Genomic DNA, 18,543 nt, shown 5'->3' with positions numbered 1-18,543 from the left:
TTGTCAGACAATGTAGAATCTAACAAAGGGGAGGAGTGAGGACTCCTGTTATAATCATCAATTTTGTTAAAAGGTTTGGAATCAACCAATGGGAAAGAGAGGTGAGGGGGTGGGGTTGACCTTTGATGGCCCCACCCACCCCCTCAATAGATCAATCACATTTTGACACATTGCGTCTACTGTCTCACTCTTTAGTGCAGTTAGTCCTTGGAATCTTCTTCATATATATTAATAATTTATTTCATTTATATTGGTTGTGGGGGGTCTACAAAAACTATGAACATATGTTCTAAATGTATTAATGACCAGGATGAAGAATTTGGGATTTTTTTCTGATAATTGCAATATATTAGGGATATTAAAGAATATTCCAGAGCTAAACCTCAAAAAACATTTGGTAAGCATTCATGGCAATTTAAAAAAAAAAATCTTTTCTATACACTTGATTGAATGTTGTTGGAAATGTTGTATTTCTCCATGAGAATACAAATAATTACAATTAATGTTTTACTTTTCTTTAGTTTAATTCCACTATAATATTATAGTATACCTGTGTGCCCATAAATACTGATACATCAATTTATGGAACACTTAATTAGACAAATATAATAAATTAAATGTATATACTTATAATAATTGCAAAAAACTGCATTATCAAAATATATTTAAAAAAAACAAAATAAACGTACTATGGCCAAACCATCCACTTGAGGTTGTTGGTAAAGGAGTTTGTCATTTTGAAGTTAATCATTTTGTTACAAGTCTTCACTTCTACTGCACATATTTTAAACTAATGTGTAGGGTTACTAACATAATGAAAGCATGGTTTACATTAATGGAAAATGCATTCATTTTCAAGACTAGGCTCCGCAAAAGCAGTTAGCAGCCGTCTGAAGCTTGTATTTTCAGCAATTGTGCATTTCAATACATATACAGATTTTGAGGTTTGAGACAGTGTCAGAAAGATAAGAATATGATAATTAGTTTGAATGATATTAAATCATATACATAAGCTCTCATTACTTGATAGCTACATTAGCCTCAAAACATCAGTGCAAAACTGAAGCAAACCATCAAGACATCAAACATTAAGCTATACAGTAACATTTGAAGTCAGTGAAAAGTGCATTTTATTGTATTTTGTATGTATACTGAAACAAAGATATAGATGACCTAGTGTTCAGTCAGTTTTGTTTCAACACATTGTGATGGCAAGCACCAAATTCTTATTCTGTTTGATGTATTTGTAATCAAATTATTATTGAAAATAAATCACCATGAAAGGGTTCTTCCTGGCTTTACATGAGACAGAGGAGGTGGCATCTTGACTGTATGAATGCTTTCAACTGACTCAAGCAAACAATTTTTAAAAGCAACATATGCCTACAACAGAACTTCTAATAATTGTCACTTTCTTCATTAAAGCATATTTTATTAAAGAAATTAATGTGCTCTGTTCAACAATACAATATAAAAGCAATGTGTTCATTTACAGTTACCAAATGGCAAAGTTGTCTATAATCAAATCAAATTTAACATAAGATAACTGTTCCCATATACAGTTCACAGTGGCACTATTCCAGTGTAACTGAATTAGTACTTTTCATGGGTCCAACTTTGCTTTGAAAGGTTGTTGGGACAAGAACTTACAAGACTTACAAGAACTTTGTAATTTGCTCTGATAAGAACATCTGCCAAATGCGATAAATGTAAATGTTAATGTAAGAATGTTGCTTGTAATTTAGCTGCCCCTCAAATATGTGTTCCCTTTAAGAAATTACATCCTCGGGCATGTGCATTTACTGAAAAGAAATCAGCACTGGGAGTGACAGGAAGAGGTTCATGAAAGTTTTTATAGCCGCATCTGTATAAAATATATTTAAATATGTATATATAAAATCTACATTTAAATATCAAGTGTTCTCTATTCATCTTGATTAAATAATAATTCGCTTTATTTTTCTGTGTATGTTCCTGGCCCACATAGTGCCAAACACCTACAAAGCATAATAACAGATCTATAAGACTGAAGAAATTAGAGGAAATTATGTAGTTGCTACTTATGTAACAGCACAATTACAGAAGTATTACAATAACTGCAAAAATAGAGAAAAAATGAAAACAAGCAAAAAAGAATCATGTAGATCTTAAGACTCATGCAATGAATGTGAAATTAAAACTAGTAATTTTGCAACAACTGTATTATTTCTAACTTGTGATCCTGACATGAAGTGCCAGAAAAATTGCGATTATGTTCCATTATAATTTGATTTCAAATGTATCAAACAGAATAAAAATTTTGAACTTGTCATCACAACAAATGTGTTCACACAAAACTGACTGAACACAAGGTCATCTGCTTCTTTGTTTCATGAAATACTCTAACTGTCCTTAGCAAAACTTCAAGTTTATTACATATTTAGAATGAAATAAATACTGATCCCACAACTGTAAAGGCATTTCTAGTAAAAAAAAAATAAAAAATTAGTTGATCAATAACCTTACAACATGCTCTGTAACCGCTTGCTAGAGATAAATTTACAGTTTTAACTAATACAAATAGTGAGTCATGTTGAGATACTATGAGAAACGGGCACTTAAGACTTATTAATCTAGAACATGCAGAGAAAAGCAAAACACCCCCTTACCTAGTTTTTACAACATTTAAAAACTGTAAGATTTCCGAGATCTGTATCAATCTTAATGCCCTTAAAAAACGCATTCCTGCATAAAAAGGCAAAAAAAAGAAAACACAGGAAGAACAAACTCAGCCATCATGTAACAAAGCACTATCAGTTTACTGTGTATATGTAGATGCTTATTCCAGATATATCTGACAAACTCGGTGCACAAGTTTAAATCCCTAAACAATCAGTAAACAATGCTGTTCATTCTGCTTTCATAGATGAAAAAAAACTTTAATTAAATCATTCACCAAACAGAAATAATATATCTATAAGAGAAGATGGAATATGAATGTTGCAGCACTGACAATACAGAGATTTATTTATATTGGAAGACTGAGAGAGAAGAATCCAGAGGAATGAAATTTGGATTAAACAAAAACAAGAGGAAGTGGCCTGTCAAATGGGTTAGTACCCAATGATGTAAACTACCAGTAGGGCTACTTCTTAAACTACTAAAACTAATGCACAATTAAAAACAACAGCAATTAGGAATTTCTACACCCTAATGCACCCAAACAGGATATTACATATGTTTCTGTAGGAGCTGCAGTCTCAGGCACCTGGACCATAGAAAGCCTGTTCCACCAACCACACTGCACGCTATTCATTTGAAACAGATAAATGTATTCTGAAGTCTTTGCTCTGGCAAGGGTCGGTAACAATAATAATAACAATAATAATAATAATAGTACAATTCTACAAAATACTAATGAGCAACAATAACAAGAAAGTATTTTTATTGAAAAGAAGATATGAAAAGTAAAGATGCTTGTTGAAGTCCATCAACAAGGGCTTCACAGATCAACTTCAGCAGCCCCACACTCAGAACTCACCCTGATGGACATTAACAGAACTAAAATGAGAACTAACCCATTTTCCTGTTTTTCAATATTAGATTTTAAAACAAAAATCAAAGGTGCACAGAACACTAACTTACAGGACAAAGAGGCGAACACTAGCCAAATCTCCACTACATCTGTCTTCTAAAGAACAGCAATAAAGTTTTCTATTATATCTGCAACCAAGGGACACACAGATTAATTGAGCAGTAAGCATGTGAATTAGCTAGTAACTAAACTGCCAGAGCTAATGTAGGCTAATTTCCTCCTGGTCAAACAAACCCTGCTTCATATATTGCAGGTCCAGCTGGAAAACAAAAGACAAGGACCATTTAATAAACTACCTCAGCAAACCAGTTAAAGTAAAAAAAAATAAACTTTTGATGGGCTGTGAAATTTCTCAAGCAAGGTCCATATCAAAAGGTTTAGATGGCATATGTCATATCCTGTACTCAGCTGTCCTGACAAAACTCTGGTTTGATAAGCCCTTGAATAGAGAGCACAGATGCCACTGATGACATCAGCACTGGATGATGCCCATGGAGGGAAAAGGTGGGCATATTCTGTGGCTTTATCATCAGGTCTGACTGACCAGGTCTGATTGAACACCACTTACATATTCACATATATTCAACTACTAAGAGCAAGAATGCTGAAACAGGAACAGTTATGTATAATGCAATTTTATGGCCAGCGTTAGGACGCTCTGAGCTCATGAATTCTCATGATCAGCACTTACCCAGCCAACTCCTGTTAAGGTACATAGACACAAATATTGGTGGCACAGTAAAGAAGTCCACAATTGAATTCACCTCCAGCCAGAACTTTAGCTTATCATTAGCTGCGATGAACTGAACAGAAAGACACAGAGAGAGAGTTTGCACAGCCAAAACACACATACACACTCACACCCTATGTGAATAATTGTACCATATACAAAAATAAACATGGTATAGAACTAGCAAGAATATTTCTTACTAAAATTATAACAGCTCCTTAACCTAACACGATACTTGATATTAAAAATCTATATGTGTCAAATACAAAGTTGTATGTGAAAGGGCATAAATGAAAAATACTGAAAAGGGGCTAGAATCATGTAAATCATCTATTACTGTGTCCAAAATATAAACATAAACATATAAATTCATACAAATCTCATATGATCTTTTACTGAGCTTTTGTATGTTTATGTGATGGCTCATTACACGCAGGCCGAAGTACAGCAGGAAGAAGATGTTGAACACCATGTCGACCTGCAAGGTGTAGTCAGTGCTGAAGTTTGGGCAGGATTCTATAGGACTGTGAAACAGGAACATATTATTCAAACTGCAGATATTCACATTTCATTAGAAATACCAGCCAACAATATTCTGTTGTCGCCAGCTAAGAATATTGTATACCTATTAAACTCTGAGGCATAATACATGATACTTTAAATAGAAGATTACACTATGAAAACTAGAAAAGAGAAAGAATCCATTCATTATTTGGAAAATGGGAAAGCATGCATTTTAACAAGGCAATAATTTCAGAAGCACTCATATACAGATTTTTTTAAAGGTTAATCCTTATATGAAAAAAACAAGAAAAACAAATACCGTAAATGGTATATTGGCAAACATCACCTTTTTTATTCCAAAACACATATGTATTAGATCAACAACAAAGTAGGAAATGCCATATAAGATGAACATACATATGCAAAAAAAAGAGAAAAGTAATTATTAAAAGCCTCATCATATTAAATCCTGAAAAAGCAGTTTACAGAGAAGGTTGCTAATTAGTGATAAAAGGACAATTTTTGTATTAAGGTCAGTGATGTTAAAGTGATGGTGGATGGTCAGAGGGATGTGCAAACATTAGGTCAAGGATCAAAAAGTTATGAGCATAGTCACAAGAGTAATACTCCTCCATGGTCCCTGGCAGCCACTAAAACAGCAGGGCAAACAACTTAAATCTTCAATCTGACCAAGACAGCAAAGACAAAACTCTTCATGACTAATTTATTGGTGACATCCCAAATCACTACAAAAATCATTAAGTACTAAAGAAAATTTGTAGATCGGAGTTGTCAAATGAATATACACTTAAGTACTCTAGTAAAATGAATCATAAAAACCTGAAAATTAAATATCAATAAAAATAAACAATAATTATTTGTTAAGGTTCAGAGTGGTTAAATTTCTACAAGTGCCACAATGACAGGAAGCTACTCCCATTTACAAACTAATCATTTGACCAGCAATAAACCAGTAGAATCCTACACACATTGCTTAGTGCACCTTTAAGCAGATTATTTTAAATTCACAGACAGTAACAACCATCATATTACCTGCTTTGCCAAGAGAAATATAATACATATGTTGGGTTTACCAAGGAACTGTGGAACATATTAGAAATACAAATACAAAATAGTTAAGTGAATGAATTCCATTGCACTCAAATAATAACTTGTGTCTAGAGCAAGAGATTTGGTGCAGTGCTTGGTTTCGGATTGATAGGTCTCCTTTGAATAGAGAGCACACCCTGTCTTACTGCACACACTGGTGATGATAACAAACTTTGTAAGCGAGCTTCAGCCATAGAAGGCAACCTTCATGAAAAATAAACATGGGCTAAGGAGTATGGCCAAAGTCATTTCAGACAGCATCTCAACCTTGCCAGCAACACATTGTCTGCACTTGAGTGGCAGTTGACGTGTATTAAGATCAGGCTCTGTGGATCTGGCTGTTGTAAACAAAGACAGGTGTCCTCCCCTCAGCAGCTAAGGTCAATCATTACAGAAAGGAAGATGCAAAACACCCAGTGACATTAAAGACCCAGTGATACAGTCTGGCTGCCTGATCTATTACCACACAGTTCAATCAGGGAGGTTTAATTATCAGGTATTCTGACTCAATTACATTTCTAGTTTTAATGATGCGAAAGTAAATGCAGGTGGTTTTATCACACTTCTGAAATGGTTACCGAGTTCTCCATAAAATCCCCATGCTTTGTGTTACCATTTACACTGCCTGGCCAAAAATCCATCCAGCACTATGTGTGTGTGTGTGTGTGTGTGTGTGTGTGTGTGTGTGTGTGTGTGTGTGTGTATATTTATTTATCTCTCTCTCTCGCCAAAAAAAAAGGGCACCACCTGGATTTAACTAAGCAAATAGGTAAGAGCCTCCCATTAGATAATTACTGCATGGGTGATTATGTTTCAGCTGGAAACAAGTTATTTAACCCTAACTGATGCACTGAGTAGCTTCTCATTTCTTAAACAACCATGTAGAAAGACACATTCTGTGGTCATGGAAAAGATGTTAATCTGTTTCAGAAGGATCAAATTATTGGAATGCATCAAGCAGAGAAAACATCTAAGGAGATTGCTGAAACTAGTAAAATCGAACTGTCCAATGCATTATTAAAAAGTGGAAGGATAGTGGGGAAACATCATCTTCGAGGAAGGAATGTGGTCAGAAAAAAATCTTGAATAATCGTGATCGGCAATCACTTAAACGTGTAGTGAAATCAAATCGTAGAAAAACAACAGTAGAACTCAGGGATATGTTTAATAGTGAAAGTAAGAGCATTTCCACATGCACAATGCGAAGGGAACTCAAGAGATTGGGACCAAACAGCTGTGTAGCCTTAAGAAAACCACTTGTCAGTGAGGGTAACCTCACTGCCATTGGTCAGGTCTAGGTTCAGCAACATCATGTGCCCAAAGAATGAGTTCAGCTGACTACCTGAATATACTGAATGACCAGGTTATTCCATCAATGGATTTTTTCTTCCCTGATGGCACGGGTATATTCCAAGATGACAATGCCAAGATTCATCGGGTTCAAATTGTGAAAGAGTGGTTCAGGGAGCATGAGACATCATTTTCACACATGGTTTGACCACCACGGTGTCCAGACCTGAATCCCATTGAGAATCTTTGGGATGTGCTGAAGAAGACTTTGCGCAGTTGTCCAAATTTCCCATCATCAATATAAGATCTTGGGGGGAAAATGAATGCAACTCTGGACAGAAATAAATGTTGTGACATTGCAGAAGCTTATGGAAACGATGCCACTGCGAATACGTGCCGTAATCAAAGCTAAAGGCGGTCCAGCGAAATATTAAATATTACCTTTTTTTGGCTAGACAGTGTGTGTGTGTGTGTGTGTGTGTGTGTGTGTATATATATATATATATATATATACGATAGCGATATAAGTGTTTGAACTGCTCTGTTTGTTTTCCTGTAGGTGGTACTAGTGTTCATCCTCAGTGAATGTGTGCTGTAATCAAAGCTAAAGGTGGTCCAACAAAACATTAGAGTGACCTTTTTTTTGGCTAGGCAGTGTATATTACAATTAAAATAATTGTTTATTGCCGTGGTTTAAAAAACTCACATTAAACATGCAGCATTAACTTAAGTCAGCAGCAGTCCAACAGACACAAGTGTAGGCACAGCATTTTTTTGTTCTGTGTCAGTGAAATCATGGCTGTGTCAGTGAAAGCAGTGACGGCGCTCAGAGTTTTTTCAGCTTTCTAAGAGGACTACGTCTGAAGTGTGGTTCTGAGAGGAGGAAATGGAGGAAAATGTCATGGTTTGTCTGTGTAACGTGCTTGTCAATGATGTTAATGAAAGTTACCTACTCTTGTAAAAACATTACATGTTGACAGTGGTCACTTTTTTGCCTCATCCTGAGAGCTAGTTCATTAAAGTATGAATTCTATGTATGAAACAGACCACTGTTTAGACCAATTTTATATCCTAATTCTGTATGTATTCCAGCATAACTACCTTGTGACAGCATTATTTGTATTTGTCTGAAGTTCAGTAAATAGATGAGCTCTGCTGTCATGGGGAACTGAACATTGGAAATCACTGCTATTAAATTTGCCCTCTTTAGCATTATCATTACTAACAGTAATAATAATAATGACTTTGACCCTGTTTTCTGCGACATCTTTTCTGTATCGTGTTTCCGCACACTTCGTCTACTGCACACGATAACACATTATGTAGTTTAATCACCCAACCAACATATTTTGCTCATCCTGTGTTTTTCATCCTCAGTTCAACAGAGGTGGAGTCAGTATCATGCCCTTATCTACCCCATCTCTCTCTGCTCGGAGCAAGATCCATAGAGCAGGCCTGGGTGAACTTTGGTGGCCTGTTTTCCCTTTACCTTACACCACTCTGAGGCCATTATGTCCAGACTAAAGATGGAAGGGAGAGCAGGTAACTGTAATTCCAGGAAGAGAGAGAGAGATAGCATGCGTGTTCAGTGTGCACTACACTCAGACCTCTACGTGAGGCCTCTCACATCTCTCTGCTGTGGAACAGAACAGAAATCATTCTTTCCCCACAGGGGACAATGATTTTGCTCCAACACATAAACTTTAAGCTTATTAAGAGCTTGTAAATTAGCTGCAGTAAGATGAGTCCCTGCAGGGAGAGTGCAGTAATGTGCAGAGCAGTGGTAGGAGTAAGTCAAGGAAACGGTGCTCATACTGATCCCAGAGCAGGCCATTAAACAGGAATAGGGGGATGCTAAATGTCTTTAGTTTTTATATTTTCTTATGTCGAATGTGGGTTTGTATTTGAACTTTTACTTTTTGGTGAGGGCCAGTAAAAGAGCTGGGGTCATCTTTACCTAGAGAGGTCCATGGCAGACATACATGTTCAAGATGAAAATTGGATGAGTAAAGGTTTTCTAAGATAACAGACCATCGTCTTTATTTGTTAATAATGTATGTCAGCAAAGGTCACAGAGGTGTGTGTTGAAATGGGGCAAGAAAAAAAAATGTTGTATTTACATGGTACTTAATCTCTCTCTCGCTCACTGTCTCTCACTCACCCACTCACACACACACACTGCATTGTTATGTTTATTTATGTTGATCACCTTTAAGAGGTCTGGGAATGTATGCACAGGAGCACAGAAATTCTGAATGTTTTACAGGACTGCTGAGAATGAGAAAAAAGAGAAAAAAGATAATTCTCAAGGGCACTTGCAAGTACTATGCCATACTAACAGATGTACTCACTCTGAGGAGTTGATGAAGTAAATGATCAGTCCTCCGATGCTGAGGATGAACACTAGTACCACCTACAGGAAAACAAACAGAGCAGTTCAAACACTTATATCGCTCTCGTATATATATATACATATATATACACACACACACATACACACACTGCCTAGCCAAGGCAATATTTAATATTTTGCTGGACCGCCTTTATCTTTGATTACGGCACACATTTGCGGTGGCATCGTTTCCACAAGCTTCTGCAATGTCACATTTATTTCTGTCTAGAGTTGCATTCATTTCTCCACAAGATCTTATATTGATGATAGGAAATTTGGACCACTACACAAGTCTTTTCCAGCACATCCCAAAGATTCTCAATGGGGTTCAGGTCTAGACTCTGTGGTTGCCAATCCATGTGTGAAAATGATGTCTCATGCTCCCTGAACCACGCTTTCACAATTTGAGCCCGATGAAACCTAGCGTTGTCATCTTGGAATATGCCCATGCCATCAGGGAAGAAAAAACCCATTGATGGAATAATCTGGTCGTTCAGTATATTCAGGTAGTCAGCTGACCTCATTCTTTGTGCACATAATGTTGCTGAATCTAGACCTGATCAACTGCAGCAACCTTTGATCATAGCACTGCCCCCACAGGCTTGTACGGTAAGCACTAGGCATGATGGGTGCATCATTTCAGCTGCCTCTCTTCTTACCCTGATGCACCCATCACTCTGGAACAGGGTAAATCTGGACTCATCAGACCACATGACCTTCTTCCATTGCTCCGGAGTCCAATCTTTATGCTCCCTAGCAAATTTAAGCCGTTTTTGCCGGTTAGCCTCACTGACGAGTGGTTTTCTTAAGGCTACACAGCTTTTTAGTCCCAATCCCTTGAGTTCCCTTTGCATTGTGCATGTGGAAATATTATTACTTTCACTATTAAACATATCCTTGAGTTCTACTGTTGTTTTTCTACGATTTGATTTCACTACACGTTTAAGTGATTGCCGATCAAGATCATTCAAGATTTTTTTCCAAACAACATTCCTTCCTCAAAGATGATGTTTCCCCACTGTCCTTCCACTTTTTAATAATGCGTTGGACAGTTCGATTTTAGTAGTTTCAGCAATCTCCTTAGATGTTTTCTCTGCTTGATGCATGCCAATAATTTGACCCTTCTGAAACAGATTAACATCTTTTCCACGACCACAGGATGTGTCTTTCTACATGGTTGTTTAAGAAATGAGAAGCTACTCAGTGCATCAGTTAGGGTTAAATAACTTGTTGCCAGCTGAAACATAATCACCCATGCAGTAATTATCTAATGGGAGGCTCTTACCTATTTGCTTAGTTAAATCCAGGTGGTGACCTTTTTTTTTGGCGAGAGAGAGAGATAAATAAATATACAGACACACACACACACAGTGCTGGATGGATCAAACAAGAAAGAAAGATCAGATAAGGCAATATAGGAAAGATCAGATAAAGGAGTGTAGGAGGGCAAAGCAGATCCAACCAGTGCAGGCAAGAGAGATCAGACAAAGTTTATACCACAGCCACTGCAAGCTGGTCTTTTTACCATAATACATAATTTATGTAAGGAGCAGTTGCAGGCCTGGCCTGTCTGAACTTGTTTCTTTATTACACAAAGGGCTGCCTCCCTGCCTCTTCACCCAGGCAGCTCACTGCCTGCATAATGGATGACGCAGACCGCGCGCGCACACACACACACACACACAGCCAAAGTACTCCTTAAGAAAAGCTGCATGTGTGTGAGTGAGTAAGAGGCACACAGCAAGAGAGATTGTATGTCTGTGTATACACATGTGCATGCATGCATGTGGTGTATCTAGGCAGGATTCTTTGGTTACATGTTACCCCACGAGATCATGACCTTGTAACAATGGGTAGCAGGGCATGGAAGCAGGCCCATGGGCAATTTTTAACACAGACACACACACACACGCACGCGCGTACACAGCCAAAACCGGTCTAAAGATGTAAACTTGTGCCTCAGCTTTCATGAAGCTCCAAGACATCGGCAGGCTCTGTTAGGTACCAAACACTTCACCACACTCCTCTATTACACATTTTGTATAAAACAGGGAACATAGTAGACTTTAAATAACAGCAATGCATAAAGTGCGTTCAGAACACAACCCATCCATCTTATAAATAATTATAGTAGCCCTCTCCTTTCCTGTTGGCCATGTACAAATTAAAGAGTCAGTAGCACCTATTGTGGGAAAAGACTGAAGGACTTAAAGAATGGTTTTATATCGCAAAATGTTTTGCATCAAGCGCTTTGAGTGTTACCACCTGGATGTTTGTTTTACTTTTGCTTTTTGAACTTGCCGTAGTGCGGTTTTCAGTTGTCTTTATTGCGACAGAGGATAAATAATCTAATGAATTATAATGGTACAGTAGAAATAGAACATATTTCTGGATTGATCACTTTACTTTTGTGATGGCCCAAGTGCCGCAGAGCAAGGAGCTGGACACACAGATCTCTCTCGATGAAGACAGACTTCTATTTAAACACAGTGAAACACTACAACTTATGGAACTCACATAAAACAAACTGTGCTCCGTGATACAAAAACACAAGAAGTCGACAAACAGTTTGCACAGGCAACCATGAACTTAAACACTTGCATCACAACCATTGACTGTGACACAATACAATGACCAATGAGTTACAAAACACAAGGGTTTATATATATACATAGATCGAACAAATAACAAGGTGCAGATGTGTGCTAACAATGGGGTGTGGCAACAAACAATGGGCAGACAGCCTATACTAGTATTTGTCTCTTTATTTTACTCACTCTCTTTCTCTATACTTGTCTCTTTCTCCCCTTCTATCTCTGTGGGACAGCGTGAGTAGAAAGCCCCAGTGGCTAATCGATTTCCCATTCCAATTGTTGGAAAACTGAAAATCAGTTCATCAGTATTTTTCACATCCATTAATTATACACCAAAGGCCTCGGAGAGGGAGTTGAGTCAAAATATCCAGAGATACATTCAGGTGAAGAGATCAGCCAAGACAGAGAAGCATAGAACAGGAAATGCGAAACTAACAGTCCTAATGAAACAGTCAACAAAGATGACTCCACATGCACGTGGCGGGCCATACCACATGATAATTGGGAAGTGGAGTGTTCTGTGACAACTTTATTACTTTATGTACATTTTTGTAATAATACTTATATAGATTTTGCTTAACATTTTCAATACAAGGCTTTTAATTGTAACAGACTATTTTTATAGTGCAGCAAAAAAAAAAAAAACGGATGTGAACACTTGCTCCACCAATGGTGCTAACATGGAAACTAACATCATTTAATTATGTAAAACTATGTTACATGCTATTTTTTATCAAGTTAATAATTCTGTTTATTATAATATTTTTGTAATTTCCTTAGAATCAATCCAGCTCTACAAAGAGGCCTAAAAAACAGGCAGACTTGGAACTACCTGATCATGTCATAATCCATGATATGAAAATAAGGTGGAGATCAACCAGGTTGAGATGATCAGATGAACCAGATGATCTCCATGTTCCTGAAGAAGCAACAGGCTGTCTGTGCATTACTGGCTAGTGACAGTAGTACATGTTATCTTGTGACAAAAAACAGTTATGTTGAAAATGTCAACAAGCTCATTCAACCACTCTCTGACCTCACCGATGCCCTGGCCTCAGATGAACCCCGTCACACTGTCCTCACTCACACCAGTACTGAAGCACATCAAAAGTGAAATCCCCACTTTGCAATCATAAAACCACATACACACCAGACAGATGAAGCAAGTAATGATAAAGGACTTGGTAGAAGTGAGATACAAACAGTGAGTGGAACAAATGCTGCACATCTGCTTCATGGATGTTCAATATAAGGGAAACTTCTGTAAAAACCTGGGTGATACAGTTGAAGCATATATAGTAGAAGCTTTGAATCCTGAAACAGACCAATGCAGAGAACAAGCAGAAAGGGAAGAAAATGAGGCAGGAGGTGGAAGCAGTTGCACCACCAGCACTAAGAGGAAACAACTTTTCTGTATCAAGCGCTTTGAGTGTTACTGCCAGCATGTTTGTTTCGCCTTTGTTTTTTTTTTAGTTAGCCGCCATGCTGTTTATGTTTCTCTTTATTGCGATGGACATTAAAGACATTCCTAGCTCGCACTTGTCTCCCTCTCTCCCTACCACCAGCACATGCTATTATACTATTACATAAAATTACAAACTATTATTAGATTTTTACAAAATCTTGTAAATTAGAATCTTGTTAAGTATTTTGATAATGCTATTAATAATGTGTAATTAATTCATTTACAGCTTGTACAGTTGCAAGTTCTGTTTTGGTAAACTTAATATTGAAATTAATATTAATACTTCATCCCCAAGTTCAATTTCAGTGTTCAGAAATGCCTCAAAGATGCAAAACACCAAAATAACACAAAATGACAGGGCAGACATCAATAGTCCTCAGCCATTCATTTCTGCTCTGCAGTGACTTTCAGCTTTAGTACACTATTCGAATATACTAATTAAATATGCAGAGAAGTGCCCCTCAGCATGCACATTTATAGGTGGTGCCTACTTTTGGCATGCGTGTTTGTGTGTGTGACTGGGTAGATGGGAGGATAGGTGCACGTGTGAGTATTCATGGAGTGTGTGTGCATGTGTATTGCAGAGGTCAGTGATATGGGCTGCGACAACAGATTAGAGACTCTCCCCTATTATCTTGCAGTATACTGCTCACATGCATGTGCATACACATATATACAGACATTAACATGCAGAAAAAACGATATGCAAACAAATAATTGCAAACATTCAGTGATGCTAATTGTATAGCTGCTTGTATGCTGAACAAATACATGGCAAAGTGCCTAGATGTATCTCTGTATTTATACCACAACCAGTGTGGACTAGGAGACACATTCTGCCATCTCAGCAGTCAAAACTGAACTCTGAACAACATGCTCACCTTCTGTTCATCATACCCTGAGTTGAAATGTAATCAAGAAACACATGCTGCTATGATAATCTGATCTCAGGAAAATAGCAACAAAAATCCTGAATTTTCCTGTCCCATTTATGTTGTTGAAGTAGTTAGATATGTTTTATTCTAAAGATAGATGACTTTTAAAGATGCTACAAGTTTTCATGTATATATATCATGATTTTACCTCTAGACAACAAACACTGCAACAGCTTAGAGCCACTCTGCAACTTTTGACTCTGACCAGTTCATACAAGATCATTGGCTAGGTTTACAGGCAAAGATTTTTGCTAACCTGATTGAATTCATTCTGATTATAAATTAAGACTGAGCCATTTCTATGCACTCTACTCAGCAATCATAGTAAGATGGCCGTCATATCAATCAGAAGAAGGAAAAAAACATTGTTACTTGAGTTTTCGGGTGGCACGCTTGTGTTTTTACCTTAAAATTATTGAAGACTAAGGAAAATGTACATGTACTTGATGTCACAGAGATTGATGTCATGTCCTGCAACATTCTGCAACATATATTTTTATTTGAACTATAGCTTCTGTAAACCCAATGTCTTTCATTTGCTTGTCTAAACAGCTCATTATTGCAAAATGCATGGCTGTCTTGCTGTTTTTTTTTAAATCTTTTAAAGTTTGAAGCATAAATTGTGCCTCTTCTGTAAACCAGTTCCCAGAACTCACAATGTTGAACATAAACTTCATGCACATGTGCAGAATGTATTCATAGTTTTAGATTTGGAATGTAATCACTTACAGGCATTTACATGACTATTCATCCATTTAACAGATTATTTACAGGATTACCCACCTTGTTCAATAGGATAGATACTGTATTTGGAATGGCCTCAATTGGAGCAGTCTATCAGGCTATGTATAAATGTAGCCCATGTGATGTGAGAGAGGGCTAAATGAAGACACTAAAGATGTGCATCTGCACATTGATGTGCCTTTGATGTGCCATAGTTAAATATTCTGGATATTAAATATAAATATATGACATATTATACGTATTATAATATCCATATTTACTCATTTGTATTATTAATAAAAATACATTAAATATGGATATTAAATATGATTATTTCTATTAAAATGTCTTACACTTGTTGGATCATGTGAGCATTGTGAATTAAACCAAGAGTACTGATTTAAACCAGACAGAGATATTCACCTACAGTGCGTGTTAATGGGTAGGATGCTCACAATCATACAGGAAGAAATGATGCTAGTACATAATCATCATTAGGCTGTGTAAATGCCCCTCCAGCATGGGTTCTCTGTTAGACTTTGTGGTTTAAAGTAGGACATTTTTCTTCACTGGTTCAGTCATTTTCTCCCTACCTGCTCTCATCCCACCTGCACTCTCATCATCAGATATATACCAGATATGGTGACTCGAGTCAGTGAATTGATCTCCAGTCACAAATATGATTTATTTTGAAAGACTCTCGACTCAGACTTTTCTTAACTGACTTTTTGCTAAAGCCTTGGGTGCACTACAAAACTTTTAAAGTCATAGCAGATTATTAAAAATACTGGATATCTCTCACTCCCCAATTGATATTTGCTGATTTTTTGTGGTAAATGAAAACATTTCCATCACAAGTTAAATGAGTATGGATCATACACTACACAAAGCTACTCAATTCTCTCTCCAACTTCTTGGCTTCTAGCATGGACTGCTATGTTTGTATTGCAAATCACTGGATGTTTCAATTCAATGCTGGAAAAATTTGGAATCCTGCAACAAATTATAAATATAAATGAGAAAGTATACTACAGCATTTACAGTATTACAGTATTTTCCAGAGCATAACCTTTTAGCCTAATATAAATGAAGCTAATATTGTTTAGCTTTTAACAATGAAGCAATAATGAAGCTAATATTGTAATTACTAAAAAGTAAGTTGTTGAACATTGTTGTGATGTTTTGGCAAAGAAATCTTGCAAACTAGATGTATAGGGACTGATGACTGTGTGTGCATTTGGAGAGGTTTTTGGGCACCAGTGGAAAATGCTGCGTAGCTCCTAAATAATTTCATATATGTGCTCAAAGGTGTTCACCTTATTAGACAAGACTGTTGAATCAGTAAATGTAGAGCATGACTGAAAATCAATCTCCAGCATCAAAATACACATTATAAACCTTAAAAAAAAAAAATTTGGTTTTTGTTTTTTTTGGGGTTTTTTTTACATTTTCTTCTGTATTAGATGAGCTTAAATGGAACCTAAATGATGGAAAAATAAGCCTGGGTGTGAATGGATGTCTTGTCCCAAGTGTCCTGAATGATCATTGTGCTATGTATACAATTTCAGACAACTATAGTTAAAGTGAACAAGTACAAATTGTTAAAAAATTATCTTAAAACTGGAGGTGCACAGGAATTCTTCAACCAGAATGAGCTCTGTAAATTGGTCACATGTGGTAATTTTACAAGCAACACACCACTTTTCTAATAAGATAGCTTTTTTCCCTGGCAAATTCCATGAATGTCTGGGGTTTTCCTTTAAGTGTCTGAAATTCTGTCTGCTTTCAGCACTTGTTCATAAGCTTGGAGAACAGTTGCTTTCGCAATGTTGTAATCTGGCAAAACTACACCACACACAAAAAGGTTGGTGTAGACAACAACTTGACAGCCTGTAGTCAACTATATCAATAGCTAATATATTTTTTTGTAAGCTCAATATTTTAAGCATTAACAAGTTTTTAGCTTTTTGTACATGCTGCATTGTCCAACCAGCATTTTCTTATTCTTGACCAGGGTAAATTTAAAATTAGGTTTCAAGCACTGTTCCATATCTTTGCAATCAAGACTTCATGTTAGAAAATCAATTATAAATAACAAAACAACTAAACATTTCTAAGAGGGACTCAACTCAGATTCCTATCCAGAGACTGTTACCATATTCCAACTACAAATGAAGCAGGGTACAGGCAGGGTGCCACACTGAGCCAAAAGAAGCTATTCATCAGTAGGCAAGGGGGCAATTTCTGTACCAAAAAAAAAGGGAGTGTAAACAAATCATGTGTTGATGCAGCCAACTGAGTTGGTATCACCAGTGTGATCAATGGAAAAGTTTGGTTGGAGCAGTGTGATGTGTTATATATCAGTATCACAGAGGCCAGTATCATGATATTGAATAACAAACGATACACTTTGCATCCCTGTACATATGTAAAGTTCTGTAACAGCTCGTTCTGGACCTCTGACCTCTTATTTCACACCATCACACCCTGCTGTGGAATACTACTCCTTCTTATACTGACAAATGATAGAAGGAAAATCATTCTGAGTTCTGACCTATTTAAACATGAACTTCCTTTCTAAAGAAGTAATGCACCATATGATTCCCACATCCCCTCGTCAGCAGCCATAGCAATGATCACTTTAGCCAGGGGCTGACCTTACTGCATGCACTACAGACAATACCACATACACTAAATAGAGCTATAAAGCTACATATTCAGTAGATTGACAGAGCTACAGACATCAGTAGAGCTACAGGTACAATATTTCTGCATCCATTCAGTAGAGCTACAGGCACTACCAAATGTGCTCAATAGGACTACAGACAATACTCCACATACTCAGTAGAGGTAAGCAAGCCTGAATTACCGCACAGAGCATCCTCAGAGCTCCTGATGCCCTAACTTGACCTTTCTGTCACTCCCTTCCAACACACACAAGGCTGAATTTACACACAAGATGGCAGCTCCCATTTCAGCCATTTTGGTGGCTTCAAAAATTCACAGTGTGAGTCAGCAGACATGCACAACTCGTGACTTAAGATGTGCAACTTAAGTGTGGGTGGAGGAAAAACAAGATTTTAACCTATTGTTTAAATAAAACTTTATGTTTTCTGTCACTAAACATCTCAAAAGCATAGGGTTCTGTTGGAACAGTGTCTCAACTGTGTCTAATCTTAAATTCAATAAAAGTGAGGGAGCCAACCCGGAACAGATACCAATATAA

General features: G+C 36.9%; 1 protein-coding gene across 1 annotated transcript in view; it reads right to left on the bottom strand.

The window, feature by feature from the left end:
- Nucleotides 1-18,543, bottom strand: part of LOC113576346 (calcium-activated potassium channel subunit alpha-1-like) — an 87,052-nt gene that overhangs the window by 55,349 nt on the left and 13,160 nt on the right. The window contains exons 5-8 of the mRNA XM_035533370.1: nt 9,560-9,621; nt 4,735-4,828; nt 4,266-4,377; nt 2,649-2,724 (exon numbers count right to left, since the gene is read on the bottom strand). Of these exons, the coding sequence (XP_035389263.1) occupies nt 2,649-2,724; nt 4,266-4,377; nt 4,735-4,828; nt 9,560-9,621 (344 nt within the window). The remainder of the gene's footprint in view (nt 1-2,648; nt 2,725-4,265; nt 4,378-4,734; nt 4,829-9,559; nt 9,622-18,543) is intronic.

The sequence above is a fragment of the Electrophorus electricus genome, chromosome 14 (genome assembly GCF_013358815.1).
Source record: "Electrophorus electricus isolate fEleEle1 chromosome 14, fEleEle1.pri, whole genome shotgun sequence".
Taxonomy (NCBI): Eukaryota; Metazoa; Chordata; class Actinopteri; order Gymnotiformes; family Gymnotidae; genus Electrophorus; species Electrophorus electricus.
This window is presented reverse-complemented; position numbering and strand designations above follow the sequence as displayed.